This window comes from Theropithecus gelada, chromosome 18, assembly GCF_003255815.1.
Source record: "Theropithecus gelada isolate Dixy chromosome 18, Tgel_1.0, whole genome shotgun sequence".
NCBI classification, from domain to species: Eukaryota; Metazoa; Chordata; class Mammalia; order Primates; family Cercopithecidae; genus Theropithecus; species Theropithecus gelada.
In genome coordinates, this window is record NC_037686.1 from 16,370,444 (window position 1) to 16,390,619 (window position 20,176).

Consider the following 20,176-nt stretch of genomic DNA (forward strand, 5'->3'; position numbering starts at 1 on the left):
AAGTAGCTTATATAGATGGCCACATCCGCTTGGGCTGTCTGAAGAATTTTCCCAGTTCTAGACGTGTATGATATAGTTGGGCTGTTCTTCGGCATTAAATTTGGAGGTAGAATCCTGGGTTGAACTCTAAGTTTTGTCCGCTCCTAGCTACATAAGCTTGGGCAAGGAACTGACACTCTCCCCTCCTGGCCCTAGGCTCTGCTGTAAAATAAAGAGCAGATCCCTTTCAAACTGTTCTATGGAGGTGCTGCAGTGGATGAACAGGTGCTTTTACTTTCATTGGTCTTCTATAACTGGCACCCACATCTGCCTCCAGTGCCAATAAAACATTTGAAGACCACCAGACCAGATGTTCTACAATCCAAGACTGATTCTGTGACTTTCGGATTTTAAACAACTAATCCTTAACATTACTAATAAAAATAAATAAAATATTCAAAATTAAATAATTTCTAACACAAGTAAGAAATTTTGGCTGGGCACGGTGGTTCACCCCTGTAATCCCAGCACTTTGGGAGGCCGAGGTGGATGGATCACCTGAGGTCCCGAGTTCGTCACCAGCCTGGCCAACATGGCGAAACCCCATCTCTACTAAAAATACAAAAACTAGCTGGGCGTGGTGGTGCATGTCAGTAGTCTCAACTACTTGGGAGGCTGAGGCAGGAGAATCGCTTGAACCCAGGAGGCGGAGGTCTATGTGAGCCGAGATCATGTCACTGCACTCCAGCCTGGGTGACAGAGTGATACTCCATCTTAAAAAAAAAAAAAAAAAAGAAAGAAAGAAAGAAAAGAAAAAAAAGAAAACGAAAAAGAAATTTTCTAACAATTATACTCACAAATCATTTCTAATCCAGCTGTTCAGAATCCAGAAAAACAACAACAACCAAAAAAATCCCCCACAGAAAATATTATTATAAGTGAGGGCTAATTTCTCAAGTAAACCCAAAAAAGTCCAGTGTCCTGAATGTAGCAAATAATTAAGCAAAAGAACAGGTGATGCCACCACAGCATAGCATGTAGCATGTTGTCACCAGAGCATAGCATCTCCCCTGCCACTGTGTGTAACAGCGTGTCCATGTCTGCAGCCTGGGCGGTTCTGAGCTCCCCTCTCCCAGGGCAAAGACATCCCTGCATCTCTCTGGACCACTGAGCACAACACCACGCTTCTGGTTATTCCCATCACCACCTACTGCTTCCCATCGGGCTTTCTCTCATCCAACACACCATACCACAAACCAGTTTTGCTCCCTTTCTCTCCCTAACTTGTGCACAAGTTCCTTTTAAGATATTTTTGTCAGAATAAAACATGGAAACTGACGGGTTTCCCCTTATTGCATCTGAATGTCACAGCAACCTGTGATGTAAAAAGAAAGGGTCTGTGTTAACGACTCCGTGTTACACAAAAGAACGTGAGCCTTGGAGTAAGTTGCCCAGAGTCAAAGAGCAAGAAAAGGGTCCCTGTTAGTGAAACCTGTGCCTGGGGAACCTACGTAATAGCAGGTTTGAGTTCTATCATTCATGCCTTCTTCCCTGGCCTTCCCCGCACTCTCCCTGGCTCTGTCTTCAGCTGGTCTGCGTAAAGAAGAACACAGATCATGAGGTAAACAACGGTGAACCTTTGAGCATCTAAAGAAAACCAGACACAGGTTATCCTGGCTTGTTCCTCTTTGGTGTTGGGGCCAAGGTTCTGAGAAGAAGGAAAGGGGGAAATGAGTATGTTGAGCAGACGGTGGAAAAATCCTCAAAGTGTAGGACAGAGAAATCAAGGGAGAAAGGAAACAGGTGGAAAAGGAAACAAGGGAAGGAGGGTCATTCTTCTACCACTCAAGAATAGAAAAGAAAGTATGAGGGGAAAAGAGGAAGAAGGTGAGCAGCAGGTGAGGAAAAGAAACAGAAATGCCAAGCAGTGGAAACAGGACGAGGTGGTTCACAGAAAAAACTTGGCAGCCGTCCAAACCTTCTGTACATTTTAGGTGTTTTAAATGTTAGGGGTATACTACCTAGACTCCATTCAAAAGCGCTCTTCAGGCGGGAAAGATGGAGGCTACAAAAATACATTATTAGAGTCTAAAAAATAAACCAACGGCTAAAGCTAACAGTCATACATTCACAAAATTACAAAATACTAGAATTACAAAATATACAACTAGAAATCCAGAAAGGAAAAATTTTGAATTATCCACATTCAAAAGACAGAGGATAATAAATTGTTCTAAAGAAAAAAATAAAACTCAAACTGACACAGATAATTGTAAAATTTAATTATAAAAAAGATGCAATAGATAAGAAACTGAAGACCATTCATTGAAAAGTAATCAAAAAAAGCTTTAATGCGACTTATAGGGAGGGACTGAGATTCATTTGAAAAGAAATTTCTTTGGTGATATCCAAGTCAGTATTAGAAAAAAGAAAATGGAAAAAGTTTAAGAAAGATATATATTACAGATCCAACCTAAGTTAAAAAAAAATGAAAGAAAATTATGAATATCTTTATAATACATTTCAAAATTTAAAAGAATTCCTAAAAATATATAGCTTGTCAAAACTGACCCAAAAAGAAAAACTAAAATAATCCTAGAAACATTAAATATATGTAGTTAGTAGTTAAAAAAAAACTTTACAAAAAGATAAGGTGGTTTTATAAGAAATTTCTAAATCTTCAAGGAACAGATCATTTCAATTTTATACAAAACAGCAAAAGAAGGAATACTCCTAAACTCACTTTATGATGTCAGTATATATTAAACCCTGATGAGGACAGAAAAAAGAAAATTACAGGTCAATCTCACTTATAAACAGACATACTAAAATAGATACTAAAATCCAAAGGAAACCAAATTGAGAAGAATGTTAAAGATATACATCATAACCAAATTAGGTTTATTCCAAGTATATAAGGATGGCTGGCTTGGCATTGGAAAAAGTCCAAATATGTCATTTACCAGCTTAGCAAATTTAAAAAACCATACCACCCTTTTAATAGACACCAAAGAACATCTGATAAAACTCAACATCTTTAATGATAAAAAAAAATTTCAACAATATATGAAAGGAAACTCTTTAATTCTGGTAAATGGTATTTGTTAAATACCATTCTTAACAGTGAATCATTAGAAGTTAGAGGTATGCCTTTTTGGTTTTTTTTTTAATCAAGGATGAACATGAATTCCTACCATCTCAGCTTCTATGCAACATTGCCCTGAAGGCCCTAGCCAATAAATTAAGAATTACGAAAAGAAATGAAAGGCATAAGAACTGAAAAAAAGGAATAAAATTACAATAATCCACAGATTATGAATGTCTACAAAGTCTATCTTCATCATTTGTTTCCTCACCTCCCTCACATTTACTCCTTTGCACGCTGCAATCTGGTTTCTTATGTCAAGCTTCCTTTGTTTTTTTGTTTATTTTTTATTTTTGAGACAGGGTCTCACTCCGTCACCCAGGTTGGAATGCAGTGGTGCAATCTCGGCTCACTGCAACCTCCCCTTCCCAGGTCCAAGTGATCTTCCTACCTCAGCCTCCCAAGTAGCCGGGACCACAGGTGCCCACCACCATACTCAGCTAATTTTTTATATTTTTTTGGGAGAGACGGGGTTTCGCTATGCTGCCGAGGCTGGTCTCAAATTCCTGGGCTCAGGGGATCCACCTGCTTCAGCCGCCCAAAGTGCTGGGATTACATGTGTGAGCCACCGCACCTGGCCCTATATGAAGCTTCTAAAACTTCTGTCATCAAAGATTTCAATGACCAGCCACCAAGGCACACATACACCTATATAACAAATCTGCATGTTCTGCACGTGTATCCCTTTTTTTTGGTCTTGGTTTTTTAAGAATAAAAAAAAAAAAAAGATTTCAACGACCACCTGGCTACCAAATACAATGGACATACTTCATTTCTTACCTGTTCTCTGGGTGGCTTGCCTTCCTTGATCTCCCCTGTTCTAGAGTTCCTCCTGCCTCTCTGGCCACCTTTTCTCAGTCATCTCCACTGGCTCCCTTTCTTTCACTTGTCTTTTAAGTATCAGTATTCAATCTTTCGATTTCAAACTTGTTCAAGCACCTTCTCCTAGGGGATATTATTCGTTCCTTTGACCTCAATGACCATGTTTACTTAGGTGACTTCCAATGTTAATGATTCCCAAATTTTTATCAGACACCTAAGGGCAACCTTACTTGACTATTAGCATGTCCAAAAGGCAACTCATCTTTCCACATTCCCTCAATTCCCTACCTCAATCACCTTCTATACAGTGTGACTTGTGCCATAAACCTGGGTGTCACTTAAAGTTCCACCTTCATTCCCCATATTCCCTGCAGTACCAGCTCCGATTCATGTTGTTTGTTTCTGAAGCATTTCTGCTCTGCATCCCCCTTTCCTTCTCCACAGTCACTAACTTGGTTCAGTCCCTGATTACCTCTCCTGAGTTCCTGCACCTGGTCGTCCTGTTTGCAGGCCTGTGTTCCTCTCTAATCCTTCTCATAAGGAGCAAATCTCATTAAATCTGATTAAAATCTTTCAGTGACTAACTGCCCAAGATAAGTTTCGAACTCTATAAGCATACGTTACAAAGTCCTTCAAAAGGACCCTGCTTCTATCTTTTAGACTGGACTTTATTCTTTCCCCTCATTCCAGTCTTAATGAACGATTTGCTAAAATTTACCCTCTTCTATTGTTTCCAGGTATGTTGCACCTTCTGTAAGAATTTATTTCATCACCTGATGCCCGTATAAGTCAGATGACTAAACAGATTTTAGTCATCTAGTTTTACGAAGACAGACTGGTCTAGCAGTCTCTTATAAGGTAAACAATCCATAAATATTTATCAAATGACTCAAAAAAAGGTCACAGAAAGTAACAGACATCAAATCCTCAATGGACCATTATAAAAACGTATAGGGGTTACACCCTTAAGACTCTGAAGTTAAAATGAAAGGAAAATTATGTCTGCCTATATAACTCATGCAAAATTCATCAGCGTACAAGCCAGGCACTGCATTCTATATTAGGAATATGGTATGGAATAAGACAAATACAGTCACATGCAGATTACAGTCTTGGTACCATTGTGAGATACAAAAACTTATCAGGCTAGATCCTGAGTCACATCAAGCATAATAAGCCTAACACACACACACACACACACACACACACACACACACAACCATGCTAATTAAAACCTTATGCATTTTGTTCAGAAAGTCCCCAAAAGTTATCACAATGAAATCCAGCTTCAGTTTACATAAACTTCATTTTATTTATAACTTATGTCCTAGCTGCTTCCAAAATTAATTTACAGCTGTATCTCTGGACTATATATTAAAATAAACTGAAAATTTTAGGAATATATGTTGAATAATGTGGACTGAATAACAATTCTAAATTTCTATTTTTTAGAGGAATTAAAATATTTCTTATAATCCTCAGAAAGCTGATAAACAGTCATATATTTGAGTGCCAGAAGTAGTAAGTTTAGCCAACCTTTTTATAAAGAATGTAAATGATAAATGCCAAAAACTGTACATGGAGCTTAGATTATGATGTTGTATAAATATTTTCTCAGTTATGCACAATATTTAAACATGCTCAGACTATTTATAAACTACCTTGAATATTAGTAAGACCTTTGCTTTAATATGGAACACCTAACCGGCTTTTTTACTTCCCCCGCATTATGCAGGGCTCACAACTGGGGGCAAAGAAATTGTATGAGTCACTTTCACTGTCAATACAATCTCCTAAATTTAACCTTTAAAGCGTTTCTAAAGAGGGGAGACTAGAGTCCAGAAATTATATTCAGGCTGATCCAAGTTCCTTTAAAACCCCAGTCTGGCAAAAGTAGCCCTGGGACAGAGGCTGAAATAGCTCCCTGGTCTTATGTTCAGATTAAATATCCACTAAACAGAAATTGAGTTACCTTGCCAAAGACATCAGCTTAGGGGCTAAAAATCAAATTTGACTTGGAGGGGAGATTAACTTCGGTGTGTCCTCAAAATGGAAAGAAAGTTTACATTTAGACACCCCCCACCTCGCCCTGTATTCCAGCCTACACATTATTCCACCAACACACATTTCAAGCATTTTTCTCCCTCAAAAAAGATTTCTGCTAAGCAATGCCTTAATTCAGTCTTTGAACCTAATTAAAATTAAGAAACTTTTAATAGCCTTAATAACTCAGAAAAGCTGTACTAAGCTCTTCCCTGGCATCTTCCTCTCCTTACCCTCTCTCCAAACCCAGAAAAATCCAGCACAACAGAAAGCACAAAACAACTAGCCACATGCTCTGAACGCTAGGAAACGTGATTCCCCACTGGTTTAGGCTACAAAGAAAGCCGATGAGTAATCAAAAATCCTTCATCAAAACATTCAAGTTAAAAGCCACCTCCCCATTCCCCAACACAAATAGAATTTCCCTTTCTCTCCTTAATCCGCTCATGCACTTCTCGTATTCTTGGAATTTCAGCGGCCTCTGAGCAGCGGATGGTAAGTTCATCTCAATGTCAGCCCGAGCAGAGCCACGCGAAAGATCACTAACTTGGAAGGTTATTTAGGACAATAATGTCTTTCACTGTCTTACTCCTCCCACTCCAGCCCTTCTTGACCTAATACCGATATTCAGCTGAAAAACACATCAGTCCACGGGCTTTTTCCCCAGGGGCTCTTCCTGCAGGATCCCGCACTGGGAAGAATAGGGTCTCCCGGCTGGTGCGCCCCTCCCCACGCGCCCGCGGCTGCACCCCACTCTGCACACACACGTCCAACTATTCTTGGATCTACTCACATCCCTGGATCAAGTCTGGCCGCCCTCCCCGCTCCCTTCCCCGGCGTCCTCCGTGGCCCCAGGCTGCCCCGCAAAGCCACCGAGCTGCAAATACACCCACCTACCTGAGCCAGATCCGAGGACCCCGGCTGGCGCGCTCCACCCTGCGCTCCTCGCAAGCTCCAGCGTGAATGCGCCCGGCCTGCTCCACCTCCTTCCCTCCAGTCGAGCCGAGCCGAGCCGATCCGGGAGGCGCGACCCAGGGCGGCCCGCAAGGTCTCCCTAAGTCACCTTCCCGCAGCCTGCCCCTGGCTCCGGCCGGGCAGCAGCGCCCGCCTTCCCCAGCGAGGTCGGGCAGAGGCGTTGCCCGCCAGCGGCACAGGACTCCCGCGCCGCGCCGCGCCCGCCCGGGCTGCGGAGGTCCGCGCTATCCCCCGGCCGCCGCTGGCTCGGCCGCAGACCCGCCCTCCGAGGCTCGCAGGGAGTGCGCGGGCGGGCGGCGGCAAGGCCTGCGGCGGGCGGCTCTCTGCGCGCTGCGGCCGCGTCCGGGCCGCTCCTCCCCTTCCCCAGTGCCGCTGGCGGGCGGAGGCGCAGGTAGGGACCGCCGGGGAAGCCGAGAGGTCGGGAACTGCTCCTTGGGCTCTGCGTGAGCGCCGCGCCGAGGCGCCTGCGAGGTCCTAGAGCGGCTGTGCGCTCGGCCCTCTCCTGGAGACACCGGCCCTGGCAACTTTTTTTTTTCTTTTTCTTCTTTTTTTTTTTTTTTTTTGTTTGCCAGCCCGCCCCTCGGGAGACTCTGGAAAGCAAAGGAATCTTCTCTCCAGTCCTGCCTGTCACTTACTCAGGCTTATGCTGATGCGTTCGCGTTTACGGTTCCAAAACCAAAGACTGAAAGGCAGTCTTCACATATTTATTGTTTATACCCTAGTTGGGACACAGCAACAAGGAAAACAACGGTATTAATCCTACTACCGTGAAATCTACTTAGGTAAAATTATTCCAGCCAGGCTTGAAGGGCAAAGGTTCAGAGGACAGGAAAACCCACCACCCAAATACCACACTTAAGTGGGATGTTCGGGTTAATGAAATTTATGGTTAACTGTAACACTCTGATGGAGGGAAAAAAATATTTTTGTTTCAACATGTTTCAAACCTTTCACCTTACTAAAGTATATAAATCTGTCCTCATACTTTAGTGAGTTCAGAGTAAAAATGAACAAAATTAAATATTTCTTGCACAAGATCCTAGGTACTTTAAGTCCCATTGTAATCGGTGGTAGCTGTAATTGCACTACAGACCTAGAATGTGTTAAAGACCATTCCAGGCCATGCTGGGAAAATTGGGAATGAATGTCAGTGAGGTTTCATGGCACCTTTGTTTTCATTTATTATTTATTTATGTATTCATTTATTTTGGCGACAGAGTCTTGCTCTGTCGCCCAGGCTGGAGTGCAGTGGCACAATCTCAGCTCACTGCAACCTCCACCTCCTGGGTTCCAGTGATTCTCATGCCTCAGCTTCCTGAGTAGCTGAGATTACAGGCCCGCACCACCACGCCCAGCTAACTTTTTGTATTTTTAGTAGAGACGGGGGGTTTGCTATGCTGGTCATGCTGGTCTCCAACTCCTGGCATCAAGTGATCCACCTGCCCCGGCCTCCCAAAGTGCTGGGATAACAGGTGTGAGCCACCACGCCCAGCCTCATAGCAGCTTTAAAAAGTCAGTTTATTTCTTTTTCTTTTCTCACTCGAAATAATAACAGTTACTGTATTTGGAAAAATCACATACGGAAAGAGGAGTTCCTGCTACAGAATCTCTCCCTACGCCCTGAAAATTAGAGAATAAACTCAGTTTATAAAAGTAGTGCTAGGTAGCAAAACAATGAACAACTAATTACCTTCTTGTTTTAAAAGGCAATCTACATGGGCCCTAAATGTGTCAGGTACTGTACTGAAGCACCTCACATAAAATAACACATATATGCGCTCAATTTCAGATGTGGAAACAGAATTCCTAAACATATATTCATTTGTTCAAGGTTGAGGTAGCAGAGTTTAGATCCAGATTGGTCTGATCCCAAAGCCTGAATCTTTTCCTTTGTACATTCATTATTCATTCATTCGAATATTTATTCACCATCTACCACATGCCAAGTACCATGCTACAAAAATAACTAAGATACAGTTGCTTCCTTAGGGAGCTCCAGTTTGTGAATATATAATGATACAATGTGATAAATGCTATGACAGCCAGAAACTCATGGAGCAGCAGGGACACCTCACCTAGTTTTAAAGGGTGGAGCCTCGATGAGGAAATGGTTACAGTCATCCAACAGAGCAACCTTGAGAATTTATCTCACAGAACAGCAATGGGGAACAGTATGCTGGAGTCGGGGAAGGCAGAGCAAAGGGAGATAGGCAACCAAGACATAAAAAAATCACACTGGGCTGGGTGCGGTGGCTCACACCTATAATCCCAGCACATTGAGAGGCTGAGACAGGCAGATTGCTTGAGGTCAGGAGTTCTAGACCAGCCTGGCCAACATGGTGAAACCCTGTCTCTACTAAAATACAAAAATTAGCTGGGTGTGGTGGTGTGTGCCTGTAATCCCAGCTACTCGGGGGGCTGAGGCAGGAGAATTGCTGAAACCCAGGAGGCAGAGGTTGCAGTGAGCCAAGATTGTGCCACTGCACTCCAGCCTGGGCAACAGAGCAAGACTCCTTCTTTAAAAAAAAAAAAAAATTAGGCCGGGCGCGGTGGCTCAAGCCTGTAATCCCAGCACTTTGGGAGGCCGAGACGGGCGGATCACGAGGTCAGGAGATCGAGACCATCCTGGCTAACACGGTGAAACCCCGTCTCTACTAAAAAATACAAAAAACTAGCCGGGCGAGGTGGCGGGCGCCTGTAGTCCCAGCTACTCGGGAGGCTGAGGCAGGAGAATGGCGGGAACCCGGGAGGCGGAGCTTGCAGTGAGCTGAGATCCCGCCACAGCACTCCAGCCTGGGCGATAGAGCGAGACTCCGTCTCAGGAAAAAAAAAAAAAAAAAAAAAATTGACAGGACTTGAATCAAGATAGGGAGGAAGGAGGAGGATGAACCAAAGCCAGTTCCCATGATCCTGGCCTGAATTACTGAATGGGTGGTGCAAGTCTATGAGTTGAATGGATAACTCAGTTTAAGACACATTGGTTTTGAAATGCTTCTGATGTAAGCATATGTAAATGTTCAAAAGGCAGCTGGATATACTAGATCACAACTCAGGAGAAGTCTGAAGTAGAGACATCTGAGTCCTCAGGAAATTCTAGTTAAAGGAGTGGGTGAGATCATCCAGGGAGAATGTGAAGAGTAAGAAGGTCACTCACAGAAACCTAGGGAATACTAACATTTAATACATAGGCAGATGAAAAATGCTTTGGAAGGTGACTGAGGCCAGGTGTGGTGGCTCATGCCTGTAATCATAGCACTTTGGGAGGCCAAGGCGGGTGTATCACTTCGGGTCAGGAGTTTGAGACCAGCGTGGTTAACATGGTGAAACCCCATCTCTACTAAAATACAAAAAATTAGCTGGGTGTGGTGGCATGCACCTGTAATCCCAGCTACTCAGGAGGCTGAGGCAGGAGAATCGCTTGAACCCGGGAGGCTGAAGTTGCAGTGAGCCAAGATGGCACCACTGCACTCCAGCCTGGGCAACAGAGTAAGACTCCATCTCAAAAGACAAAAAAAAAAGGTGACTGAGAGGGAGCTGCTACTGAGGAAGGAGAAGCCAAAAGAGGTGGCACTGTGGAAGCCACAGCGGAATTCCAAAAAACAGGAAGTAGTCACATGCCAGGCCCTTCAGAGGACAAGCAAGACAATTTTTAAATGTCCTCTGGTTTAACAGTAAGGAAATACTGGGAAGAACAGTTTCGGTGGACTTGCTGAAAATTAAGAAGTAGAAACAGAAAGTATCACATTTTCAAAATTGGAATTGGAAAAGGATGCAGGGAGATAGACAAAAGCTATAAATAAGGGGGTAGAGAATTCCAAAGAGAGGAGCTATTTTTTGAAGCAAGGTCCCCAGAGAAGCAGAATGTAAGGAGACAGATGCCTCCAGCAAAAGGCAAGAAGAAAGGATAAGAGCAGATGCAGATAAAAACTGGAGTGAAGGGTGGTAGGGAGTGGAGCCATATACAGTGACTTCCTCATGTTTAACAAAGGAATTCTGCTCAGAGTGGAAAGAGATCTGAGAGGACTACAGAGACAGAGGGCCAGAGAGGGGTGCAGGCCCAAAAAAGCTGTTAAGAACATTAGGAAACAAAAGATATCAGGGTCACAAAATGACTACAGGACTGCCCGACAGCACAGGAAATGAAATGAATGGAAGAGATCATGACTTTGTAGAGCTGTAAGTCCATATGAACGCATGATTTCTCTTCAAAGATAGCAGTGTCCGGTCCAAAGAAGCAGTACAGAATTCCAACCCTTCAGACAGTTCCAATGTAGGGTCTGAATCTTTCTATTATACCACAAAATTAATCCCACTCTCTTTTTTTTTCCTCTTGAGACAGAGTCTCGCTCTGTTGCCCAGGCTGGAGGGCAACGGTGCAATCTCGGCTTACTGCAATCTCTGCCTCCTGGGTTCAAGTGACTGGGTTCAAGTGATTCTCCTGCCTCAGCCTCCCAAGTAGCTGGGATTACAAGGGGCCTGCCACCACGCCCGGCTAATTTTTTGCATTTTCAGTAGAGACAAGGTTTCACCATGTTGGTCAGATTGGTCTCGAACTCCTAACCTCGGGTGATCCACCTGCCTCAGCCTCCCAAAGTGCTGGGATTACAGGCATGAGCCACCATGCCTGGCTGGCACCACTCTTATTCCAGGCATACAGTTGGGTCACAGCTCTTCAGCAGTCAGGAGATTTAACATGAAATATGAATAAAACACTTGATAAGTGAGCTTATACTAACTTTAAATGGGCAGTTCTTACCTTGGAAAAATTGGTATGACTAACATCAAGGAAGCTCGATAGTACACAAAATGAGGGGGGCATCCTCTGGCAAGGAAAACTATGAAACAAATATAATTCCAGAAACCAGTTTCTGGCATTTTGAATGGAACTCTCAGACCAGGCTAAGAAAGACCCAGCATTCACATTCTGTTATACCGTTTCCAAGAAAACCACCCTAAAAACAGTATCTAGGTTTTTCTTCGGTAGATCAACCACAAACTTTACAAAGTATTTTATATATTGCCATTTTCTCAACAGCATAAGCAGTTTTTTTGTTTGTTTTTTGTTTTGTTGAGACAGAGTTTTGCTCTTGTTGCCCAAGCTGGAGTGCAATGGCCCAATCTCGGCTCACTGCAACCTCTGCCTCCCGAGTTCAACAGATTCTCCTGCCTCAGCCTCCTGAGTAGCTGGGATTACAGGCGCATACCACCACACCCGGCTAATTTTTTGTATTTTTAGTAGAAACGGGGTTTCACCATGTTAGCCAGGCTGGTCTCGAACTCCTGACCTCAGGTGATCCATCCCCCCTCAGCCTCCCAAAGTGCTGGGATTACAGGCATGAGCCACGAGGCTGTAGCAGTTTTACTTACAAATAAAATCTTCCTACAATAATGCCTCATTTATTTACAGCTCCTATGAAAACCTCGATTATGTAGGTCATATCAGTACATCCTCAAATAAGCAAAAAAAACCCCCACGTACCACAGAAATAGAAGGCACAAAGGCCTGCACACACTGTAACCCCCCAAGATTCTCATAGAGAGCCAGTTTACTCTGACTGGACATAATTTGATGGAGTTTGGTTATCTGGTTTTCTTTTTAATAAATAGGAGATTAGAAAGAGTAAATCAGAAGGCATCAGTATTCTACTGCTAGAGGCAGGTACACAGTTAATTTGAAAAATCAAGAGAGGTAATTTTTAAAAACCTATAAAGAGCAAACAAGAGCTCAAAAAGCATTGGCAGGACCAGGCAATTTAGTAGAAAAACACAGACTCATATAAACATTATCCCCTGAGGGCATCTCTGTATTAAGGCACAGAGTAATTATTGACATACAAAAGGCCAATCTCGAGACACCTAGAAAATGTAAAATTATGGCCTGACAAGGGCTTGTAAAAAAAAAAAAATGAAAGAAACATAAAATTAAGTTGTAAAATTTTAGATTAAGAAGTAAATGTGGAACATTTAGAATAACAGCCATCAAAAAAGACTAGAATAAAAACAGCGTTGCTGCTGTGGGGGCTGGGGTCACTTACATCTACCGGATCCCTGTTTTGTGCCAGTCCCCACAGAGGTGTTTTACCAATATGATTGCATTTACTCTTCAAAACAATCCCTTTGGTTAGTCACCATGTTAAATAGGAGATTGTATTTTAAAACCGAGTCAGAGAGTCAATAGCAGAGCCAGGAATTAGAGCCAAGTCCGTAGGTCTTCAAAGCTTATGTCTGCTCTTTTAACAAAATTTCCAGATAAGAGAAATGTAATTTATAATGCCAGATAAATAAGGTATTACAGCACATAATTACACCACTCTGACCTCGATTACGCTATTAAATTCCTATGTTGTAATCCTTATGCATTTGAAAGACTAACTTTAGAAATGCCACTTACCTTTCAAATATTTTGCAGTGCCTTCTCACTGTTTATCTTATTGTTGAGAAGGAAATCCATGGATTCTAAGTGTTTCATGGAGTTGACATTTCATATAATTACTCAGAAGATATCTTAAATATATTCCAAAAGTTTGAAACATGAAATGCTAGTTACTAAACAGAATACTGTGTTCCACGCACTATGCTAACATACTCTATATATGTATCATTCATCTACATAGAGTTGATGCCCACACCCAACTCTGAGGTGTTTATTTTCATTTTACAGAAGCTTGTCCCACAGTTGGAGAAAAGTTAGAGAAAGACTGAGATTTAAAACGGGTCCATCAGACTTTCAGACCAGTGCTTCTAAAAGCTTGCTACATGGTTTCCCTTATTTAAAAGATGAACACAAGGTTCAGAGAAGTGAAGTAGCCGTGTTATTTAAATAACAAGGATGGAAACACAACAGGATCATTCCAATGATAGTGGTCAAAAAAAAGTTCTTTAGACAATGCTACTTCCTCCCAAAACAAGGTAAATCCAATGTTATACACATAAAAGCTCCAAGATACTATCAGAAAAGAGAGGCTACAAATGTTAATTAGTTAAGATCTTGAGATAACTGTTAACTTTTATTCAGGGCTTACTTTGTGTCTGGTACTATGCTAAGTATTTTGCTTACATTATCTTATTTAATCCTCATGATAAATTTAAGAGGCTAAAAGAGGTCAGTTAGCCTAAACTTTAGGTTAACACTCTTGCACATCTAGATTTTTACAAAGAGAAAGAATTAGGCTATTTTTTAAGCAGATAGTTTAAAAAATAGAATAGGTTGATTGCTTCAGAAATTAAACATGCACCAACATAACATGTTACTTCCAGTCTAATGTTCAGCCTTAAAACCATACATCTCTAGAACAAAAAAGCTATCGATACATCCATTAGGTACCACATAAGAGACGTGAGTGAAATGTGGTTTTACAATGTACTAAATATGTCATGAATCCTATGATACCATATTTTTTTAATTTCAAAGATATTCTGAATGCAACCATCCTGGTCAGATTTATTTAGAACACTAAATCATCTGTAATTTAAACAAACTTGCACATGAAATTTGCAAACCACCAAAAATAGAAGTGCTGAGGAGGGATATTTTCAAACAGTATTAAAAAATCAGCCATTTGAAATGTTTAATGAACAATTATGTTTTCCTGTGATAGTTAATATAATTCTATTAAAAGACTTTTGGTAAGTTTGTTTTAAATGATTATTATTTCCATATTTGTCTTATTTTCCAAATAAATTAATATGTGGAATTGGTGCTACATACAGCAAACACAGCATTTAAAAATTTGTATATGCTCGCCATGGTGGCTCATGCCTGTAATCCTAGCACTTTGAGAGGCCGAGTGGGCAAATGGCTTGCATCCAGGAGTTCAAGACCAACCTGGGCAACATAGAAAGGCCCATGTCTTAAAAAAAAAAAAAGCAAAAATTAGCTGGGCGTCATGGTGCAGGCCAGTAGTCCCAGCTACTTGTGAGGCTGAGGTGGGAGGATCACTTGAGCCCAGGAGGCAGAGGCTGCAGTGAGCCATGACTGTGCCACTGCACTCCAGCCTTGGCAACACAGTGAGACCCTGTGAAATTGTATATAAATTCATAAGGATCCCTTTCTAATCATGAGGAAATAAAAGTTTAGATCTTTACTTATTAGAGGAAAATATATAAAAGCAATTTCATCTCTCTTTTTACTGAAACCTAATCTCTAACCAAAAGGTACAAGTAAACTAAAACAATAAGAAATTTGGTATCTTAATCTAAAATACTGAAGATTAGACATACATATAAAAATTAACAAAATAGAAAAGAAAGCCTATTGACACTTGACTTACATTGAAATCATAAAAATGAGGGGAAAAACAACAAAACAAGAAAAATCCTAATTCTGGCAACTAAAACACATCTTTGTAACTTTTCAATCCTTTGAAAAAGAATCACTAATAGCTCAGCATACAACATACCACTCTTACTCACATTTGGTTTTCTTTTTTTTTGTTTTTTGAAACAGGGTATCACTCTGTCACCCAGGCTGGAGTACAGTAGCGCGATCTCGGCTCACTGCAGCCTCCACCTCCCGGGTTCAAGCGATTCTCTGGCTAATTTTTTTTTTGAGACAGAGTCTACTCCATCACCCAGGCTGGAGTGCAGTGGTGCAATCTCAGCTTACTGCAAACTCTGCCTCCCAGGCTCAACTGATTCTCATGCCTCAGCCTCCCAAGTAGCTGGATTACAGGTGTGCGCCACCACGCCTGGCTAATTTTTGTATTTTTAGTAGAGATGGGGTTTCATCATGTTGGCCAGACTGGTGTCGAACTCCTGACCTCAAGTGATTGCTTGCCTCAGCCTTCCAAAGTGTTAAGATTACAGGCGTGAGCCACCGCACCTGGCCTAATTTTTGTATTTTTTGGTAGAGACGGGGTTTCATCATGTTGGACAGGCTGGTCTCGAACTCCTGACTTCAGGTGATCTGCCCGCCTCAGCCTCCCAAAATGCTGGAATTACAGGCATGATCCACCATGCTCAGCCCTTACTCATATTTAGAAAAGCAAATGGCAAACTGTTGAAGGGTAAGAGAGTGAGGGGAAAGAACACAAAAAATATTTAATCCATTGAGCTTAGTTTACTTAGGTAAGTATGATAGTACTCTATTTCCTAAATAAAAGTATTTTTTTAATGTAAAGACCTTCCGTTTCTAGAATATTTTCACATCTCTGTTATTGAAGTGTCACAACAATCCTGAGTTGATCAACTTTAAGTATACTTATTAAATATGGCTACATCAACAAATTCAAAAGATATGAACACAAGTTATTTCATCCTGCTTAATCAATAATAAATAAGTTCTAAATTTTGGTGACAAATGAAGCTTTCCTTTGTCAATACTAATATTTTCCTACCTTCGAACAATTTGAAAGCAATGACTTCATGGACAACCATGCATGCAACATCCAAACAATCATTTTACAAATTCAATTCTGAGCTACCTACCCTTTCTTGTTTAGTGAAGAGATTAAGGCAATCACTCAAAGCTACACAAGTTTCTCTAGAAGCTTCTGAGACAACTTCAACTTTCTGAAGAAATGATGGAAGCATTTCTATAAATAAAAGAATAAATACAGTGAGTGGGATTTTAAGGAATCTTAAGGTTAACTAAGACCACAAAAATACTCTTATATCTATTAACCTCATCTTTCCATCTAGCTATCTTAAGCAAAACATATATGTTTATTTTCTTTCTTTCTTTCTTTTTTTTTCCCCTTGAGATGGAGTCAGCTCTGTTGCCCAGGCTGGAGTACAGTGGTACAATCTTGGCTCACTACAACCTCTGCCTCCTGGCTTCAAGCAATTCTTCTGCCTCAGCCTCCCGAGTAGTTGGGACTACAGGCGCGTACCACCACACCCAGCTAATTTTTGTATTTTTAGTAGAGACGGGGTTTCACCATATTGGCCAGGCTGACCTCGAACTCCTGACCTCGTGATCTGCCCACCTCAGTCTCCCCAAGTGCTGGGATTACAGGTGTGAGCCACTGCACCCGACTTTTTTTTTTTTTGAGGCAGAGTCTCACTCTGTGGCCCAGGCTGGAGTACAGTGGAGTAATCTCGGCTTATCGTAACTCCACCTCCTGGGTTCAACAGATTTTCTTGCCTCAGCCTTCAGAGTAGATGGGACTACAGGCACACGCTATCATGCCTGGCTAATTTTTTTTTTGTATTTTCAGTAGAGATGGGGTTTCGCAGCATTGGCCAGGCTGGTCTCGAACTCCTGACCTCAGATGATCCTCCCACCTCGGCCTCCCAAAGTGCTGGGATTACAGGCGTGAGCCACTGAGCCCAGCCTCATGTATTTCTTGGGCCTCATTATTAAGCACACACTTTATTTAGGGCACATAAATTGGTACAGAAAAAGAAAGAATGAAGCCTTATCCTAGAAAGGTCTATACCCTAAAACAGGAGTCCCCAAACCTGGGCTGCAGACCAGTACTGGTCTGTGGTCCTGCTAGGAACCCGGCAACACAGCAAGAGGTGAGCGGAGGGTGAGTGAGCATCACCACCTGAGCTGTGCCTCGTGTCAGATCAGTGGTGGCATTAGATTCTCACCAGAGCACGAACCCTATTGCGAACTGTGTATATGAGGGATTTAGGTCGCGGGCTCCTTATGAGAATCTAATGCCTAATGATCTGAGGTAGAACAGTTTGAGCCCAAAACCATCTCCCCAGCCCCACTCCCACCCTTACCCCCGAGTCCATGGAAACACTGTATTCCACAAAACCAGTCCCTGGTGCCAAAAAGTTGGGGAGCACTGCCCTACAAGAAGCACCAAGACAAAAAAAAAAAGTTTATAGGAATTAAATAACAACGTAATGTTTAAGAAAAACAACTGACAAGGACAGCACTCCTTATAAAACATTAACATTTCCTTTGTAGATAAGTAATTTTATTCAAAAGCAAGTACTAAAAAGAAACAAAAATAATTCTGTAGTTAGCATGGTGGTTAACATATCTGAAAACAGCATTAACTCTACTTCCTATTTGAATCACTGTTTGGCATAAGTAGGTCTTTTCACTCTCAAAAATGTGTTCCTATGAAGGTCCAGTACCATTGAGTATATGTTTAAGTTGGGAATAAAGAAATGGTAGTATCAGTATATGCCCTGGTCCTCTAAAGAAAACCTTAACCCATTTACTTATTAAAAATAAAAAACAAAAACAAAATATTGACAAGAGGAAGGTCCAAAGTGTATATATATCACTTAAAAACAAGTAAAGTATTATGTCCAGATTAATGCAAAATAAATGTACTTAGTTGAAATGGTTTCTGATATTTTGTTAATTATACATTAAGATACTTTAAATCTGTCCCTGCCGTCAGATAAAAATCTTAACATTTAAGAAGTCTTTTCATCAAAAAATAACTAAAAGGTGAGGACAGAACAAGATTTGTTAAAAGACACAAGATTACAGCTAGGGTGAGGCACGGTGGCTTATGTGTGTAACCCCAGCACTTTGAGAGGCCAAGGTAAAAGGATCACTTGAGGCCAGGATTTCAAGACTAGCCTGAGCAAAGAAGTAAGGCTTCATCTCTACAAAAAATTTAAAAATTAGCTGGGCATGGTAGTGTGCACCTATAGTCTCAGCTACTTGGGAGGCTGAGGCAGGAGAATCACTTGAGCCCAGGAGTTCAAGTTTCCTATACTACTGTTCAAGACCAGTATGGCCAACATGGTGAAACCCCATCTCTACTAAAAATACAAAAATTAGCTGGGCGTGGTGGTGGGCGCCTGTAATCCCAGCCACTTGGGAAACTGAGGCAGGAGAATCGCTTCAACCCGGGAGGCGGAGGTTGCAGTGAGCAGAGATGGTGCCACTGCACTCCAGCCTGGGAGACAGAGTGAGACTCCGTCTCAAAAAATATATATATAATATTTATACACACACACACACACACACACACACACGGATATGAAGGCCAAATGATATTTTACCACAGTTTACGTCTTACAAAATACATCTTACAGAATAGTTTTCTCTTGTTAGTTTCTTTAATAAAGCCCAACTAATTGAAAACTACCATATTCTAAAACAAATTTGACTTTACAGACTTTATTTTCCATTTTGAACCTCTGATACACATTGTGAAGATTTATTCTCTACTTAGTTGCTAAATAGCAAAAGAGAGTACCATATGCTAGGTGCCATATGACTTAAATAGTGCCTGAACAGATGTTGCAACACGAACTGTGGACCAAGTACTGAGGAGATGTACCAGAAGAAACAGACACAGCCTATGCCTTCCATAAATTTTCTGGGTAATCTAGTAATTTTCCACTTTCAGGGCATAAATGACAGGAAAATAGAAGCATAACCATTCATAGATATAGTTCTTTTATTAAACACCATCATAAGCTTAATCATCCTGTTTTTGTCTGTTTTAGATAGTTCATAAACTTTAGATACTTGTTAACATGAAGAAACATTAATTGTCCAAATACATGCTTAGGAATACTTACAAATGTTTGACAATACTGGTTCTGCAAGGTTTCAAAAAATATTCCAAATATATGTATGCGTACATATATATATATATAAAGAGGTTTTCATAAGAGTCCACCATTAAGAGAGTGTCGAATTCTTTTGTCCAAAAGAGTTAAATGTTACCTCATTTCTCTGACAATCTAGTGTTAAAACAAGATTTTTGAAGTGAACTTCCACAGTGGAACAGTTTAAGAATTGCTGAACCTTGCCGTATGCCACACTGCAGTGCAGCACATCAGGGTCCATTCAACTCACACTGGCACGCTTCTTATAGAATGATGTTTACATAAGGTTAATTTTAAAAAATTAAAAACGCTAAGCTTCTAGAAAAGTGACCAACTGGGAATCACTGCAAATATGTTTTAGCTGGTTAATATTTAGAGACTAAACTGTCATGAATAAATGCAAAAAGGCCAGTATGTTGCCTTATTTGGCCTGCTATAAGAATTTGATGCTGTTGATTTTCAGGAAAAACATTATTTTTTGTACTAAAAATGTTTTTAAAGTCATGAAAGCTGTGAGAAGATCATATTGGAAAAGCTTAACTTTAGAGACATAAAAAGCTCACAATCTGTTGTTTTTCATGATTACACTGAACAATTTTTAATTGGGTACATTTTTAAAACAGTGGGAAGACACTTGTTTCTTTATGTGAACAAATTAACCCCTTGTACAGACAAGCTCCACTGTTATCCTACTGTAAAAAAAAAAGTCCACATTTCCTTAGCCTAACATTTAAG

General features: G+C 41.2%; 1 protein-coding gene across 3 annotated transcripts in view; it reads right to left on the reverse strand.

Moving 5' to 3' along the window:
* The window catches only part of OSBPL1A (oxysterol binding protein like 1A), a 225,833-nt gene that overhangs the window by 103,991 nt on the left and 101,666 nt on the right, over nt 1-20,176 (reverse strand). For 2 of the 3 annotated variants that reach the window (XM_025365016.1, XM_025365017.1), the window contains one exon: nt 16,391-16,497. In XM_025365016.1, the coding sequence (XP_025220801.1) occupies nt 16,391-16,497 (107 nt within the window). Of the gene's footprint in view, nt 1-6,886; nt 7,486-16,390; nt 16,498-20,176 lie in introns of those variants that run through there. The other variant, XM_025365018.1, reaches the window with a different exon arrangement.